This window comes from Rhinoderma darwinii, chromosome 4, assembly GCF_050947455.1.
Source record: "Rhinoderma darwinii isolate aRhiDar2 chromosome 4, aRhiDar2.hap1, whole genome shotgun sequence".
NCBI lineage: Eukaryota > Metazoa > Chordata > Amphibia > Anura > Rhinodermatidae > Rhinoderma > Rhinoderma darwinii.
The window spans coordinates 275,097,030-275,116,309 of record NC_134690.1 but is presented as its reverse complement, the minus strand read 5'-3'; the positions used below and the strand labels follow the sequence as shown (position 1 = coordinate 275,116,309).

General features: G+C 39.8%; 1 protein-coding gene across 1 annotated transcript in view; it reads right to left on the bottom strand.

Moving 5' to 3' along the window:
* CAPN9 (calpain 9) overlaps window positions 1–19,280 on the bottom strand; it is a 163,028-nt gene that overhangs the window by 10,541 nt on the left and 133,207 nt on the right. Inside the window, exons 17-21 of the mRNA XM_075863727.1 lie at window positions 18,736–18,793; window positions 18,240–18,304; window positions 13,765–13,833; window positions 12,500–12,578; window positions 10,171–10,287 (exon numbers count right to left, since the gene is read on the bottom strand). Coding sequence (XP_075719842.1) covers window positions 10,171–10,287; window positions 12,500–12,578; window positions 13,765–13,833; window positions 18,240–18,304; window positions 18,736–18,793 — 388 coding nt within the window. The remainder of the gene's footprint in view (window positions 1–10,170; window positions 10,288–12,499; window positions 12,579–13,764; window positions 13,834–18,239; window positions 18,305–18,735; window positions 18,794–19,280) is intronic.

Genomic DNA, 19,280 nt, shown 5'->3' with positions numbered 1-19,280 from the left:
CCATGGGGTCCCTGTCAATATTGTTTCGGACAGAGGGGTACAATTTGTTTCATTGTTTTGGAGAGCCTTCTGTATGAAGTTGGAGATTGATCTGTCCTTCTCCTCTGCCTTCCATCCTGAAACCAATGGCCAAACTGAGAGGACTAATCAATCTCTAGAACAATATTTAAGGTGTTTTGTCTCTGACTGTCAATATGATTGGGTCTCATTCATTCCCCTCGCCGAATTTTCCCTTAATAACTTGGTCAGTAACTCGTCAGGGGTCTCCCCCTTTTTCTGTAATTTTGGGTTTAATCCACGGTTCTCCTCAGTTTCACCTGGTAGTTCCAACAATCCCGAGGTAGAGGTCGTTCATCGGGAACTGTGCACAGTCTGGGCCCAGGTTCAGAAGAACCTAGAGGCGTCCCAGAGCGTACAAAAAACTCAGGCTGATAGAAAACTTTCTGCTAACCCCCTGTTTATGGTCGGGGATCTGGTGTGGTTGTCGTCTAGGAACTTGCGTCTCAAGGTTTCGTCCAAGAAGTTTGCTCCCCGGTTTATTGGGCCGTATAAGGTCATTGAGGTCCTCAATCCTGTCTCCTTCCGGCTGGAGTTACCCCCGTCTTTTCGTATACACGACGTGTTTCATGCCTCCCTCCTTAAACGCTGCTCCCCGTCCTTGGCTCCCTCGAGGAGACCTCCTGTTCCCGTCCTCACCCCTGAGGGGGTGGAATTCGAGGTGGCCAAGATTGTGGACAGCAAGATGGTCCAAGGCTCCCTCCAGTACCTGGTCCATTGGAGAGGATACGGGCCTTAGGAGAGGACTTGGGTACCCGCCCGGGATGTTCACGCTGGGGTATTGGTCAGGAGGTTCCACCTGCGTTTCCCCAGTAAGCCAGGTCCACTTAGAAAGGGTCCGGTGGCCCCTCATAAAAGGGGGGGTACTGTAAAGGATCTGCCAGGCACAGCTTCGGGGTTAACTCCCATAATTAATCAGTCAGCACCTGAATCTACATCCCTGAGACTGACTCCAGCTTCCACCACTCAGGCTGGCAGGCTTAGGAGTGGGAGAGCCTATCGCAACCTGGCCAGACTCAGCTAGCTCCCGCCCTCGGTCTATTTAAGCCTGCCCTTCATGTCCCTCGGTGCTTGTGATTCTTTTCGTGTGGTTTCCTGGCCCAGCTACAGCTCCTTCTATTTTGATCCTGCTCCATACAGACCCTGACTTACTGACTACTCTTCTGCTCTTCGTTTGGTACCTCGCACACTCCTGGCTTGACTCGGCTCGTTCACCACTCTGGTTGCTCACGGTGTTGCCGTGGGCAACTACCCCTTTCCCTTGCTTGTATTCCCTTGTATGTTTGTCGTGCACTTACTGAGCGCAGGGACCGCCGCCCAGTTGTACCCCGTCGCCTAGGGCGGGTCGTTGCAAATAGGCAGGGACAGAGTGGCGGGTAGACTAGGGCTCACTTGTCCGTTTCCCTACCCCCCGTCATTACACCTACAGTGTGCCCAAACAGTTTACTTCCACATATATGGCATCGCCATACCCGGGAGAACCCTTTAACAATTTTTGGGGTGTGTTTTCCAAGTGGCACAAGCTGGGCACAACATATTTGCCACTGAAATAGCATATCTAGCGAAAAATTTATTTTGCACCGTCTTCAGTACAATCATTTATGGAAAAGACCTGAGGGGGGAAAATGCTCACTACACCCCGTAATAAATGCCTTAAGGGGTGTAGTTTACAAAATGGGGTCACTTCTCAACGGTTTCTTTTATTATTTCACATCAGAGCCTCTGCAATTATGAACCAATACTGGGTAAGTTGTCAAATTAGGCCTCAATTTCAAATGGTAGTCTTTCATTCCTGAGCCCTGTCGATAGACGAGGCAAAAGATTAGGGCCACATGTAGGGTGATTCTAAAACCGGTAAACACAGCATAATAATTAGAGAGCTGTCTTGTTATGGTGGCACAAGCTGGGCACCACATATTGGCATATCTATGGAAAAAAAAATCACATTTTGCACGCTAATTTCTGCAAAACACCTGCAGGGTTAACATGCTTGCTACACCCCTAGGTGAATACCTTGAGGGTTGTAGTTTACAAAATGGGGTCACTTGAGGGGGGTTTCCACTGATTTGGTCCCACAGAGCTTTGCAATTTTCGACATAGCGACCAGAAACCAATCCAGCAAAACCTGTACTCCAAAAGCCAAATGGCGCTCCTTCCCTTCTGAGCCCTACTGTGTGCCCAAACAGCAGTTTATGACCACATATGGGGTATTGTCGTACTTAGGAGAAATTGCTTTACAAACATAAAAAGGATTTTTTTTATTTTCACTGCCCAATCCTAATAAAATCTATGAAACATCTGTGCGGTCAAAATGTTCACTACACCTGTAGATTAAAATGGGGTCACTTGTGGGAGTTTTCCACTGTTTTGTCCATTTGGGGGCTTTGCAAATGCGATCTGGCCTCCGCAAACCATTCCTGCTAAATTTGAGCTCCAAAAGCCAAATGGCGCTCTTTCCCTTCTAAGCACTGTTCTGTGTCGAAACAGCCATTTATGACCACATGTGGGGTATTGTTTTAAATCGGGAGAAATTGCTTTACAAATATGGGTTTTTCTCCTTTAGTCCTTGTGGAAATTAAAAAAATAGTTAAACCTACATTTTCTTTGAAAGAATGTAGATTTTAATTTTCATGGCCTAAATTCCAATAATTTCTACAATAAAACCTGTGGGGTCAAAATGCTCACTATACCCCTAGATCATTTTCTTGAGCGGACTAGTTTCCCAAATCGGGTCACTTTTGGGGGATTTCCACTGTTTTGGCACCGCAAGAGCCCTTCAAACCTGACATGGTGCCTAAAATATTTTCTAATAAAAAGTAGGCACCAAAATCCACTAGGTGCTCCTTTGCTTCTGAGGCCGGTGCTTCAGTCCATTAGAACACTAGGGCCACTTGTGGGATATTTGTAAAAACTGCAGACTGGGCAATAAATATTGAGTTGCATTTCTCTGCTTTACTTTGCTTTAATTCCGGTGAAACATCTAAAGTGTTAAGAAACTTTCTAGATGCTGTTTTTAATACTTTAAGGGGTAACGTTTTTAAAATGGGTGACTTTTTGGGGGTTTCTAATGTATAAGGCCCTCAAAGCCTATTCACAACTGAACTGACCCCTGTAAAAATAGCCTTTTGAAATTTTCTTAAAAATGTGAGAAATTGCAGCTAAAGTTCTAAGCCTTGTAACGTCCTAGAAAAATAAAATGATATTCAAAAACTGATGCCAATCTTAAGTAGACATATGGGGGATGTTAATTAGCAACTATTTTGTGTGGTATAACTGTCTGTCTTATATGCAGATACATTTAAATTTAGAAAAATGCCAATATTTGCAATTTTTCACAAAATGTTGGTGTTTTTTACAATTAAATACTGAATGTATCGAGCAAATTTTGGCAGTAACATAAACTCCAATGTGTCACGAGAAAACATTCTCAGAATCTCTCGGATAGATGAAAGCATTCTCAAATTATTACCACATAAAGTGAAACATGGCAGATTTGAAAAATGAGGAATGTCGGGACGGTCAAAAGTGGCCAAAAGTGGCCAATGCAGGAAGGGGTTAATATAAATTAATAATTACAAAAAGCACAGTAAACCAACATTCAGAAACCAGGTGGAAAAAAATAAATACACCCTTCCCACTTCAACAATCATTGAGAGTAATTAGCAGCCCGATGTTACTAATCAAATGCACACGTTGAAATAATTCTCATGAAGTGTGACTACATCTATAAAGCTGCGGTCTCACGTAGCAAATCGTGGCAAAGCCGCACCGTAATTTGAGAAATATTGCATTTAAATCAAGACAGCAGATCCCAACCTAAGGCTGGGTTTTCATGATGCGTTTTTAGTTTTTAAACGCAACCAAAAGAAACGCATCTACATGCGTTTTTTTAAATTGTTTTATCTGTAATTAGCTGGTTTTGAATGTAATGGTCATAGGGTTACAGCTGAAACACATTGTAAAAACACGAAGTTATTTTAAAAACGCAGTTTTAGTGATCTGGTTTTTTTTTGGGCTGCGTTTAAGAAAAAGTACACAATATGAACCCAGCCTAAAAGCTGAACTTTTGCCAGTTTGGTGTTGTGGAACACTCAGGTGTGTGTCTATACCATGCCAAGAAGAAAGTACATCAGCCAGAACCTCAGAGAAGCTGTTGTTGGGGAAGGTTATAATGGCATCTCAACAATTTGAAATTCACCAATTTACAGTGAAAAGTATTGTTTTGAAATAAGGAGACTGACCTGACCCGACGGATACAGGATTCAGCGCAAGGTACAGCTGCTCTGTATACAGGACACAAAGCAGCTGTATCTCAAAAAGTAAAAACTATTTTTAATAAAAAGTATTTTGAAAGTTGCACCAAACACAATGATACACATTTTTATTAAAAAATAAATAAATAAATATTTTAAAGGTGCACATAGCCTTTAAGATAGTTTCCAATCTTGCAGGATTGGCCATTTTTGAAAATTCAGTCCGGGGTCAGACTATTTAATGCTCAGAGATATAAAGAAAAATAAAGAGTGGCCTCTACAAGTACAGAATTTATATTCATGACAGGTCAATTAGAAAGAGACTGAACAAGTATGACTTTCATGAAAAGGTAGTCAGAAAAAATTCCCTTTTCAACAATATGGCAGCACAACTTAATTATGACACAATGAGGGTATTTATTATTAGCTTTACGCCACTTTTCTTTTGTACATATTTTTTGTCACACGCCATATTTGCGCTAAAATTTGTGACTTTTCTCTCCTCTTCCTGGTTACCCGGGAGGGATTGGGGCCAGCAAGTGTGCAACAGATTTATTATTTCTAAATACAGAGAATGTCCAAAATTGTAGCGCAAATCTATGCCTGCTCATAGGGGTAGATTTAAATGGATTTTCCCATCAGGGACATTTATGACATATCCCACCTCTGGGACACACACCTATCCATAGAACGGGGCCCCCTAAACCCCTTTCTACCTCTCTTTGCTCCGGCTGACTCGCGTGATTCCTGACCATGAAGAAGAAAACGGCGTCGCTGAGCTACGCTGTTTCCGTAAGTCAAATAGAGCAGAATGGTAGTTACGGTAACAGCGTAGCTCGCATCCTACGCTGCTTCCGTAACTGCCATTCACTACTATGGGACTAACAGAAACAGCGTAGCTCAGCGAGCTGCACTGTTTTCTTCTTCATGGTCGGGAATCACACGCATCAGACGATACACAAAGCGGTAAAACGGGGTTTAAGGGGCCCCGTTCTAGAGATAGGTGTGGGTCCCAGAGGTGTGACTCGCATCTATATGACATTTATGGAATATTCTGTGGATATGCCATAAATGGTCCTGATGGGGAAAACCCCTTTAACTTTTCTGTCTAGAACTACAGTCTGTTTTCTTACTATGATGCAACAACCTATGACCCTGACTCGCTTTAAAATTAATAATACTGTTTGTTGGATTTTGGTTCATGGCAATATATTAAATATAGATCTAGCTGCATTATAATCTATATCACATAGTGTAACAAACTTAATACCACATTCCTGCGCTGTCCTAGAAGACAGCTCCAGGCTTTATGCACCAGGAAATGGGGCCATCTAGATTATCAGGAATTAACCTGACCCTGCTTTCTAATGTGACCTTTTTGTGTTGCGTTTGGTGTTTTTACTGTTAGGGTATGTTCACACGCTAGCTGGCTTTTTACGGCTGAAATTACAGACTGTTTTCAGGAGAAAACAGCTGCCTCGTTTCAGCCGAAAAAGCAGCTCCTCGTATTATGCGAGGCGTCTTTGACGCCTGTAATCTTGAGTTGCTCTTCATTGAGTTCAATGAAGAACGGCTCAAATTCCGTTGCAAAGAAGTGCCCTGCACTTCTTTGCGAAGGCAGTCAATTTACGCGTCGTCGTTTGACAGCTGTCAAACGACGACGCGTAAATTACAGGTCGTCTGCACAGTACGTCGGCAAACCCATTCAAATGAATGGGCAGATGTTTGCCGACGTATTGTAGCCCTATTTCCAGGCGTAAAACGAGGCATAATACGCCTCGTTTACGTCTGAAAATAGGTCGTGTGTACCCAGCCTTACTTAAACTTAGCTTGCCTAAACATCATTTCTGATTCTGCTTGATTCTAAATGACTGTTGGCAACCTTAGTTACATAGTTAGTACGGTTGAAAAAAAGATATGTCCATCAAGTTAAACCAAGGGAAAGAAGAAATGGAATGGATATGGGCAAACTATAGAACTTTGTTTTACCTCTATTGATCCAGAGGTAGGTTAAAAAAAAAACAACATTAGGGATGAACTAATTTGTCCTTAAAGGGAAAGATTTCCGTCCTGATCCTAAGTGGCGATCAGACTGGATCAACATTAAACAAGAATTCTATACATTCACATAGTGCTGATATTTTTTTTCTTAGAAATGTTCTAAATCTTTTTTAAAGCCATCTACTGTAGCTTCTGTGACCAGCTCCTGCGGTAGACTATTCCACAGATTCACGGTTCTCAAATTAAAGCAGGCTTGTCACCTCTTGAGATTGAACCTTTTGTCTCCAGGTGGTGGGAGTGCCCCCTCGTCTTTTAAGAGAATATTACATGGAACAGCTTTTCACCAGATTTTTTGCATGGGCCATTTATATACCTATACAAGTTATTCATGTCCCCCCTTTAGTCATGTCTAAATAAGTTTAATTCTTTTAATCTTTACTCATAACTAAGACTGTCCATGCCCTTTATTAGTTTAGTTGCTCTACTTTGTATTTTTTCCAACTCCAGGGCTGCCTTTCTATGAACGGGAGCCCAGAACTGAACTGCATATTCTAGATGAGGCCGCACTAAGGATTCGTATATTGGTAATATTATGCCCCTGTCGCACAGGGTCATGTCTCTTTTAATACACAACAGTATCCTGCTGGCCTTAGAAGCAGCTGATTGACATTGTATAAACAACTATTATATTTTTCCATTGTCAGTGGCCAGTGGTGAGTTTTTCTTCCTTAGTCCCAGGTAAATTTATCTAAAGAATTAAACCCCAGGAAACCACCTCGCACTGAAGTCCAATGGTGAGCAGAGTACCATGACCCACACTGAAGTAATAAGGAAAGGGGGTTTACTTTAGGTGAATTGTACGATTTGGTAGGGTGCTTTCTCAAAGCTTGCGCATGGAGTTGTGCATTGTCTGCATACTACAGTATAATAATGGCATTTGGGTATCATATGTACCAATAAAGGAATTTTCCAACTTTATACATTTATGGTATATTAATACAATTTGCCATAAATGCTTGACCATGGGAGTTCGATTAATGGGACCTCCATGATACCAAGAACAGGAGTCCCATGTCTCCTGTATGCAGGAATGAGGTGGTATACAGGCAAAATCAGCCCCTATTGCAGCAAACAGAATACATTGTAACAGTTGATCAGCTGTTTCCACATCCCCACAGGTTAGAAAGAAGAATAACCGCGGATGTGTGTCCAACTCTCTAATTCTTACATGAAAAAGCCCCCATAATGTGCTAGAGTAACCTCCATTGTCCTAAGAACGCCTTATTTTAACCCCTTCCCGCTCAGCTCAGTACTATTACGCCAGGCTGAGCGCATCGTTCCCACTCAGCTCAATAAATGTACTGACCTGAGTTAACATGGCGCCATCTTTCCCCGGCGCGTGTTTGAGCTGTTATACCTGCTGTTTTCACAGCTCAGTGTGCAGGGACCGATCGTGGTGGTCCCCGCCGATTAACCCCTTAGAAGCCGCGTTCAATAGCGATCGCGGCTTCTTAGGGGTTAACCCACCATCGACGGCCCGCTACCATACCTCCCAACATTTGAATTTGGAAAAGAGGGACATTTTAAGTCACGCCCCTAACCACGCCCAATATCCCGCATAAACACATCAAATCACGGCCAGATCCTTCTTCAAATAACAAGATCATATTCTCACTGCGGATCTCTAGACTTACAATTTAAAAAAAAAACTATGGATATCACCAATATTATGGATCAGGTTATATTGTCTTTATGTTACTTTTCCTAACTTGGGTATAACATATGCTCATCACGGCGGCAGCAGCTGCAGGACAAACCAAAAGCCTTTTTTTTTCCAGTTGTGTAATTCTGCTACCGGTCAATGGAAAAATCATCCACCTGAGCCCACTTGTATATAGCTCCACACACAGCCCCCTGTAGATCGCTCCACACACAGCCCCCTGTAGATCACTCCAAACACAGCCCCCTGTAGATAGCTCCACACACAGCTGCCTGTAGATAGTGCCACACACAGCCCCCTGTAGATAGCTCCACACAGACCCCCTGTAGATAGCTCCCCACACAGCCCCCCTGTAGATAGCTCCCGACACAGCCCCCCTGTAGATAGCGCCACACACAGCCCCCTGTAGATAGCTCCACACACAGACCCCCTGTAGATAGCTCCACACACCACCCCCTGTAGATAGCTCCACACACTGCCCCCTGTAGATAGCGCCACACACAACCCCCCTATAGATAGCTGCAGCGCCCAGCGGGAAATTTTGCAGACCGCCCAGTGCTTCAGTCCATTAGCGCACTAGGGTCACATGTGGGTTATTTCTCAAAACTGCAGAATCTGGGCAATAAGTATTGAGTTGCGTTTCTTTGGTAAAATCTTCTGTTTTACAGGAAAAAATTGAATAAAAAGGATTTTGTGACAAAAAAATTTTTTTTGTACATTTCACCTCTACTTTGCTTTCAATTCTTGTGAAACACCTAAAGGGTTAATAAACTTTCTAAATGCTGTTCTGGATACTTTGAGGGGTCTACTTTATAAAATGGGGTGCTTTATGGGGGTTTCTAATATATGAGCCTCTCAAAGTCACTTCAGAACTGAACTGGTACCTAATTTGAAATTTTATTCAAAATATGAGAAATTGCTGCTTATGCTCTAAGACGTGTAACGTCCTAGAAAAAAATGATGCCAACATATAGTAGTCACATGGGACATGTGAACTAGTAACTATTTTGGGCGGTATAACTCTCTGTCTCACAAGCAGATGCATATAAATTCAGAAAAATGCAATTTTTTTTTCAAATTTTCTCTAAATTTTGCTATTTTTCACAAATAAACACTCAATATATTGGCCAAATTTTACCACTACCATAAAGCTCAATGTCTCATGAGAAAATAATCTCAGAAGCGCTTGGATAAAGTGAAATATGTCAGATTTGAAAAATGGGCTCTGAGCCTTAAGGCCCAAACTAGGCTGCGTCCTTAAGGGGTTAAAGAGGATCTGTCACCAGATTCACAAATCCCTATCTCCTATTGCATGTGATCGGCACTGCAATGTAGATAACAGTAACGCTTTTTTTTTAAAAAAACGTTCATTTTTGGCCAGACACGTAAACACGCCCAGTTAAAAACACAATACACGCCCAGTTGGACATAACGAAAAAAAAACGCCCAGTTGTCCATTTCAAACCTCATTTGCATATATATAAAAAATCTCACAGAAAAGATTCAGTGTCAGGATTCTGAATACACATGACGTCCAGGCTGGATGATCATGTATATTCATTATCAGGACACTTGATTAACGTTAATCTCTGTTTATGTGGCTGCACATCGCTGCTGTGTAAATGAATGGAGAGGAGTGTATGACGCTGACTGGTCACTGATTGGTCAGCGTCATACACGTAAACACGCCCAGTTAAAAACACAATACACGCCCAGTTGGACATAACGAAAAAAAAAAACGCCCAGTTGTCCATTTCAAACCTCATTTGCATATATATAAAATAGCTCATAACTTGGCCAAAAATGAACGTTTTAAAAAAAACAAAAAACTTTACTGTTATCTACATTGCAGCGCCGATCACATGCAATAGGAGATAGGGATTTGAGAATCTGGTGACAGAGCCTCTTTAAAGACATAAAAGGGGTTGTCTGAGATTAGAAAAAAAAATTCTGCTTTTTTTTTTCCTAGAAAAAGGACTTTTCTTGTCCATATAATGTGTGTAGTATTAGAGCTAAACCCCATTCACTTAAGTGGCTCTGTTTGTATTAGAAAAAACAAAAAACCTTTTGGCTAACCTCTGACAGCCCCCTTAATTTACAAGAAAAAATAGAGATTATTTAGAGACTTTTTGTACTTACTGAAAGCATTTTCTATGCGGATTAAACAGTTCAAGAAATCATCAAATTCTATTTGGTAGCTGTCATCAGCATATCTCAAGACAATCAATTGAAGAATGATGTTATTAAGTTGAAACCCTAAAAGATGAAAGGAATCACATTAATATAAAAATACACTATATGAACAACCACTTGTAGTAAATTAACCGACCACCAGAGAGAGGGCTTGGGTATTGGTCGAGTCACTGTAAATTTAAAATGTGTTCCCAGATATATCAGGACCATGTCAGAGATATCTTCCAGTGCCAGACATACTGCCACATCCTACACTTATATGTGGTATCAGCAAATAGATCTGTGAGCAATGTATAAAGTATTCACTGAGAGTATTTGCTCTACTGTAACAATGATCATTGCACAAAAACATCTTGTGCTTCAAAATTAACATGATCCTTAATATTTCTGTAATAGTAGTGGATGATCATGCTCACTCAGCTGTTTTCACATGTTAATCCCTGCATTGATCAACCCAGGAACACCCACAAATGCCCATTTTGTGGCACATTTGCATAAGCTTCAACCCCTTTAATGGCTATGTACACCTTTTGAAAGGGATTTTTTTTTTTAATAAAAAGATTAAACAGTGTGATTGGTGCAACTTTATAATTAGTTTTTCATTAAAGATTAGTTTTACTTTTTGAGATACAGCTGTTCTGTATTCTCTATACATGGCAGCTGTATCGTTCGCTAAGGCCTGCAGGATCCACCTAGAATCTATCAGATCTATGTTATGAGTTAGATGTGATGAATTACAAGTGAAAGAGACACGCAGGACCCGTTTTCACTGAACTCATCAGTCTCGTGGACCTGACATGAGCAGGATTTAGCACTAGATACAGCTGCTCTGTATAGAGAATTAGAGCAGCTGTATCTCAAAAAGTCAAAATAATTTTTAATAAAAATGTATGATAAAGTTGCACCAATCACACTGATTGACTTTTTTGTTTTGTTTTAAATAAATAAATAAATAAATAAATAAATAAATAAAGCCCTTTGAAAGATTTACATAGCCTTTAAGGCCCACTTCTCGGGACAATCCTGTGAAAACAGGACAATTATAAGGTATGAGTCTAATGCAGGAAAAACAACTGTTAACGTTGTGGCCCAGAAAATCAGATTCTGGTAAGATCTTACTTTAGTATATACCAGTATGGAAGTCAAGGGTATCAGCAGGGACATAGCCATATAGGATGCAGAGGCCCTGGTACTGGGGACGACGGCCCATAGGCCCCTCTGCCACATAGTATGCCAGAATCATATAAGTGGCACATCTATTACAGATTGTGCATGGGGGTCAAGGAGCTTCAAGTTACGCCTCTAGACACCAGAATGGTAAAGATAATACGATAAGTTGGTTTTACTAATGTAACAGAGGAGCACACTGATGATATGAAAACATTGCTATTATGAATTATTAGAGGCTGGAACAAAGTCTGAGGGCAAGTTCGGACTACCGTAAGTATGCGTTTACCTCTCTTCCGTTGGAGGAAAAGAGGATCGATACATTAAACGTAAAGCAACGGTTCCGTTAGAATTACCATTGACTTCAATGTTAATTCTTTCGTTTCAGTTGCTTTCCGTTTGTTATCGTTCGCTAGGTTTCCGCTTTTTTGAACAAAAACAAAAGTTCTGTAGACTGCACTTTTGTTTCCATTCAAAATAACGGCGATTGGAGATTGGAGACAAACGGAAAGCAAGTGAAATGAAAGAATTACCATTGAAATCAATGGTAATTCTAACGGGACCGTTGCTTTCCGTTAAATGTTTAGATGGAAGAGAGGTAAACGTATACTTACGGTAGTGTGAACTTAGCCTAAGAGATAGCATCTGTTTATTTTATTTTCATTGGCAACTCGTTTTTTGTACTATGTCATTCCCTCTATCAAGACCTGATCATTCAAGATCCGAACATTGAAAGTAGCCCAGTGTGCTCTTTTGTTTTCTTGTTCTTCAGTAGATTTCAGCTAAACCTGCTTTCTCCACAGCGGTACCTGGCATTTCCCTAAGCAGTCTCCTAGCGTTGTTCCTATCCTTATCAGCACCTAGCCAGGTAAAGCTGCTCCATTAGTCATTGCTGTATTTCTTCTTATTGCACAAGGTAACTCTTGGTTACATACACTATAGAACACTATTTCTCTGTTGCTTCAGAATGGTAAAGACAACTTCTTACCCTTAGCAACTGTCTACGTATAGAAATAACAATATTATTGCCGATACATTTAACATTCAGTTACATAAACAAACTTAGATACATTTACAATTGTTTTACAACTGTAAAGAATATTGTTACCTGCAGCCTTTAAAGCTAGACGAAGTTCATATGAAGACATAGTTCCAGATTTATCCGTGTCAAACTGTATAAATATGCTCTAAAATGTAAATGTCATAGGTTACAACATTTTTGGTTTCACTATTTTTCAAGGTAGTTTGAAAAAACGCAATGTTTAGGTTCCCAATTACCATTCAACCCATATATTAATTTAAAATGTACCTATTAAAAAAATGATAATTATCTGCAGAAGTATATTGAATGTAATGCTGCCAAAACTTGTGTGTCAACCTATGTTTATTGTTTTTTTTCCCATCCCTCTGCATGCATTTTGAAAATGTGTATTTTTTTCTCCATACTTGCTTAGTGGGCAGGTTCTACCTGGTGTTCCGAGCCCATCAGATATCCGATCTGTTGCTCCCCCTCCCCTCCCACAGCATGCAGTCTCACAGACTACGCTATTGATTCAGTCAAAATGACGGAACCCCTGCACAACGGAGACAAACGGAAACCATTTGCACCTGATACGTCACCATTGAAATCAATGGTGATGAAAACGGTAACCTATGGAAAGCTCCGACGGAACGGAGCCCTGATGCAGATATGAACGCACCCTAACAGATATTTTATATAATTATGGTAACCACCATTTCTACCACCATAGCCCTTCTCTATTTTGTTAGGTGAGAGAAAAATCATCATGTACCTTTACTAGCCAGTAGTATATACAGGCACCTTGAATAGTGAGTTGTGACATTTTAACTAATTGAAATGTTTGTGAACTAGTGAAACTAGTTAAAGAAGACAACAGCAATTTTATGTTGTTTTTGTTTGCCTTTCTTGTTGCTGTATATCACTGTTTTTTACATGTCAAAAGCCAGATCACTGTTCCTCTATACCGATACCACTCATTTCTTTACTTCAGTTGTTTGGCAGTCTATATGAAAATTCGATTTTAGAACATGGAATGAACCTAAAATCTTGTTCTTGTAATCAATTACCTTTATGAGAATTATGTTATGTTTATGCTGAGGGTGGGGGTATACTGAAGATTTTTCTTGTCACTTGGCAGCATATTATAAAATGTTCCCTTGCTTCAGCAGGTTAGATCCCCTGCTTAGTTCTTTTCTCATATATATATATATATATATATATATATATATATATATATATATATATATATATATATATATATATATATATATATAAATTTCTCTCTCTCTCTCTTATCACAGAATTATACTTGATTATATATTAAAACATTGAGTGCAAACTTTTCATCTTACAATCCAGTTTTTTAGTTTATCCCAGAGGATTTTGAACTCGTGAAATCCAAGCTTTCCGTTGCCACTGGTCTAGTGTATTCTTTGTTAAGGCGCAATATAAAAAGTACAAATGTAGCTTTAAAGACAATGGGGACAATTAATTTAGACTGGTGGTTCATACGCCAGTCTTAATAGAAAGTAAAATTGGAGTAAGATACAACAGCCGTACGCCATCCCTTCCCCCCACATAGGCCATAGAATAATAAAACACATACCTCTCCTCTTCTCCCCTCCAGGTCCCCCCATAATTCTAGTGTGTCTCATATAAGGTGTCCGGGCCTTATATGTGACGCAGAATTTCAATGTCATCAGTGCTGCGTCAACGTCCTGACGTTGCCCGTCGTCAGTATGTTGTATGAGTCACGTCATCCTAACGGGACTTGGATGGGAGAAGAGTAGCGGTGAGATGAGCATAATTATTTTTTTTTTAAATGTAATTTTTTTTATTTAACTGTCTAATGGAGTAGTAGTCTGATCAAGGGAGGGCAAAGTACAAGGCCCAGCATGGGCCTCTACCATGCTACATCCTATACAAATATATGAAATCTACTTGAAATCTATGCCAGCTAAGAGCTGGAGTAGATATCTTTTGGAATCCAACAGGACAAACCTGTGTATGAAGTCGGTAGCAGGCTCATGCACCTCATGCCCATACAAAACGGAGCCGCAATAAGAATATGTGTATGAGACTAATTGTCATCGATAAGACTGGCAGCTCTATCTAAAAAGAAATGGTGTAATTTTATTCATCATTAAAATAAAAAAATATATATATCCTTGTATTTTCTAACTATTTTTATCCATTCTACTTTTCAAGTTTATTTATTTTATCTTTTATAATAAAAAAAAATCCAGACCTGTGAAATATAATTTGGTGACATATCTATCCCATGATCTACTGCTATCATGTATAAGCTTCAATCCCTTAACACCAAGCCCATTTTCGTGTTAAGAACTGCAGGAATTTTTCAGTTTTTGCCTCCTCATATTCCGGTAGTGCACAGATTTTATTTTTATGCATACCTCACTAGCCGAGGTTTGGTTTGAGTTCCAGATTTTCCAGACATCTTTTTAGGTTCATAAATATCAGATTGCATCTAAAAATCCATTGGTTTATTTAAAACCAATCCATGGTCTATTTAAAAAATACATTAAAAAAATGTCATGCCGTTCTTTCTTTAGCTTAAATGATACCTTACTTTTATTGTACAGGTCTTTACATGTATGAGGATACAAAATATGTATATGTTTATTTTTTGGGGCACTTTTATTAAATAAAAATTATGTTTATTGTCTTTTTTTGTGACTTTTTTGAAATTATTTAAAATCTGTATTTTTTTTTATAATCTGAGTAGGGGACTTTAACTATTATATATTTATTTTTACCCGAATCTCACTACTTAGCCTGTCTGTATACAATGGACGTGCTGTCTGCTAAAAGATACCTAAATATGCTCTAGCGTGCTGCAGCACTGAACAGAGCAGGGGGCCTTCGTTATGCCACCGTCTGCCAGTATACGAGTGCCGAAATGCGATAGTTGTTTAAATGGATTGCTATCAATTGCGGTGCTGAATGGGTTAACCCCTTAATGACCAGCCTATTTTGGAACTTAATGACCAAGCTATTTTTTAAGTTTTTCAATCGTCGCATTCCAAGAGCTATAACTCTTTCATTTTTGCATCGACATAGCTGTATAAGGTCTTGTTTTTTGCGGGACAAGTTGTATTTTTTAATAGCACCATTTTTAGGTACATATTATTTATTGATTAACTTTTATTAACTTTTTTTTGGGGGGGAATAGAAAAAAATCTGAAATTTCGCCACTCTTTTTTGCGTCCTAAATCTACGCCGTTTACCGTGTGGTATAAATAACACAATAACTTTATTCAGCGGGTTGTTACGATTGCAACGATACCAAATTTGTATAGTTTTTGTATGTTTTACTACTTACACAGTAAAAACGCTTTTTTTTCTAAATGATTTGTTTTTGTGTCACCATATTTGAAGAGCCGTAACGTTTTTATTTTTTCGCCGATGCGGTTGTATGAGGGCTTTTTTTTTGCGGGAAGACTTGTAGTTTTTATTGGTACCATTTTGGAGTAGATGCGACTTTTTGATAACTTTTTATCACATTTTTTTAAAGTCAGTATTCACAGAAAACAGCAATTTTTCCATAGTTTTTTATTAATTTTTTTTACGGCGTTCACCGTGCGGGTTAAATAATGTAATAGATTTATAGTCGGGGTCGTTACGGACGCGGCGATACCAAATATGTGTAACTTTTTTACTTTATTTTGGTTTTGTAATAGTAAAGCATTGTGTAAGGGGAAAAGCTGGGTTTTTCATTTTTTTTCAAATTTTTTTTTAAATTAACTTTATTAAACTTTTTTTTAACTTTTTTACTAGTCCCATTAGGGGACTATAATATGCGATTATGCGATCACATTTATAATACACTGCAATACAAAAGTATTGCAGTGTATTATAAATGCGATCGCATAATCACATATTATAGTCCCCTAATGGGACTAGTAAAAAAGTTAAAAAAAAGTTTAATAAAGTTAATTAAAAAAAAAATGTGAAAAAAAATGAAAAAACGGTTTAAAACGGACAGGCATCTGCTAGGTCATGCCAGAGGCATGACCTAGCAGGCATACACTACAGGCAGACCTGGGGGCCTTTATTAGGCCCCCGGCTGCCATCGCAGACACAGACACTCGGCGATCGTATCGCCGGGTGTCGGTGGGGGAGAGAGGGAGCTCCCTCCCTCTCTCCAAAACCACTCAGATGTGGTGCTCGCTATTGAGCACCGCATCTGAGGGGTTAAACGTGTGAGATCGATACTAATATCGATCTCACACGGCAGAGCAGGGACGCTCCCAGCCCTCAGCTGCCTCTAGCAGCTGAGAGCAGGGAGATTTGACATCTCCCTGCTCTGTAAACTTATTCCGATGCCGCGACGTAAAAAGTCTATGGCATCGGAATAAGGCCCGTTATTGACCGACGTAGAAACACGATGGGCCGGTCACTAACGGGTTAAACATCTTAACGGCCTTTTAAACATGTAATGTTTTCCTACTATCACATGCATTTTGTAAAGAAAATATCACTATCACATGCATATGGTAATAAATTGCTTTTGTTATAGATGTACAGATTATTGACATGAATGAATGTTAATTGACACATTGCCTAAATTATAAGAAGACCATGGCATGATTTACCTATGGGCACAGTAGGCCTGGGCCTATTGGTGGCCCTGGATGAAGGGCGTCTGATGAAGAGAAAATGTACCTATGAATATATTGAACGTGTGTTGCGAGACTAGGACATCCAGGGAGGCACAAGGTGAAGGCTGCAGGGGGAGTTAGAGGTTGTAATAAGCATACTACAATGTCCTGCTTTATTTTGTTAGTGCAGACAAACATTTTAAAGCAATACATGTGTTAGCCATACTTGAAGGTTGGAGTCTAATGCAAAATACAGAATGTAACTACAGACCTAAAGGGAACCTGTCACCAGCATTTCACCTATTAAACTAGCAGTACCTGGTGGAAGTGGCTGAATTTATTTTTTTATGTAACCTAGAATTATCTTCTAAGTAGGCTCTGTAACTTTAGTATTCAGTTTTTTAGTGTTCCTGCACTGTATGCTAATGAGCATAATAGAGTCATATCTTCGTTCGAAAAGAGTCATATCTTCATTCCTCAAACCTTTCCAAACTAATCCCGCATCCTTACTTTTGATTGACCGCTTCTCGCCTCCTCCCAGCACACACAAAATCCTGCGCTTGCGTATCGATGTCCTGTTCTGGTGCGTGTACGCAACGGGACACCATAGCGGGGGCATGCACAGTTACTATATTTAAGGCCCGGACGAAACAGGGAAGGGTGTCGGACCATACATGACAGGCGCATGCGCACTATCTAAGACGAGATTTCAGCATTCAGGGAGGGTGAGCTGGGTTTTGGTGGTGGGCGGGCATAAGTAGAGGAAAGAACGAGGCTGTCGGATTATTACCATAAGAGGCGCAAAATGTTTGCAGACCATTATTTATGGTCGGAGAAGGAGTTTAGGAGAGGGGATAACAGCAATGAACTTTTGACAGCAGCGGCCAGAGAGGGTTGAGAAGAGTTCAAAAGGCGAAATGCTGGTGACAGGTTCCCTTTAATTTAGAACTACTTGACTGGAGAGCAATGCCAATTTACCAGTCAACTGTAGCACCTATTAAATACTCATGATTGCAGACAGAGAAACAACTACCTATACTGCTTATGCGGAGAAACTATGCTTAGTTGCACTGCTCTCCATCAATTACTATTTTTGTTTGATCTTCAAGTATTAGCCAACAGGGGGTGAATACAGCTTCTTAAATGAAGAATAATAAAATACACGTAGAAAAGTAATGTTTAAGAGAAAATATTGTAAAGGATACATCCATAAGGGAAATTATGTTATGGCATGACAGTATACTCAGCTCCTTTACTTTAATATTCTTTGCTGAAAAAAAAGACAAAAAGATAAGTATGTCTAGTAACACACAGAAATGTATGCAATATAGTAACATAGAAAACTTGAATAAAGTCCATTTAATACAATTCTACAGTGATGATCCATAGGAAGGCAAAAAAAAACCATGATGCAGAAGCTTGATTCAGTTGATTTAATGGAAAAAAAAAGTCCTGATTCCAACTATAGCAATTAGAATAAATTTCTGGATCAACACTCCATCTCCGGAATATTAAAAAATCCTACGGCAAACCGAATTTGGTGCCAATTTATAAAATAACTGTGGAAAGCTTAACAGTTACTAGATTAAATACAAACTCAGACTTTACAATGCAACATTCACTGGAATATTGGTAACTTGAATGTACAATGAACCTTTCAAATTGTTTTGGGGATTTTATAGGTGAAATTTTAGAACTTACTTCTCTGCAGAACTGCATTCAAAACATACTGCAACTCTTGAGGACTGACTTCCTTGTCCTGTAATGGAAGAAAATTAAATTATTAAATAGTGAGATATGTAAATTATATCTCGCTTAAAGAGGATTTCCCCCAAAAAACCTAAGGGTGGACATACTACACAGTCGAGTCACATTATTATGACCACCTCCTACTTTCCACGTCGTCGGCAGCTCATGAAGGAAGTGATGTGTTGTGGGCTGGCTCGGTGGGTATATAAGGAGGCGATAGGATGTCTGAACACATATCATTAATTTTTGTCATGGGTAAAAGGGGCGATTTATCAGAGTTTAAAAAAGGGATGATTATTGGCTTCCGGGCCAAGGGTGGCAGTATTTCTCAAACAGTGCAGTTTGTGAACTGCGTGTTGCTGTGGTGAAAGTGTATAGTGAGTGGACAAATGCCGCTATTGGGAATAACCGACATGGAAACTGCGAAGCACCGCGTGCCATTGATGTGAGAGGCGGACGTAGGCTGCAAAGGTGCGCGAGGGCCGAATGACACGTTA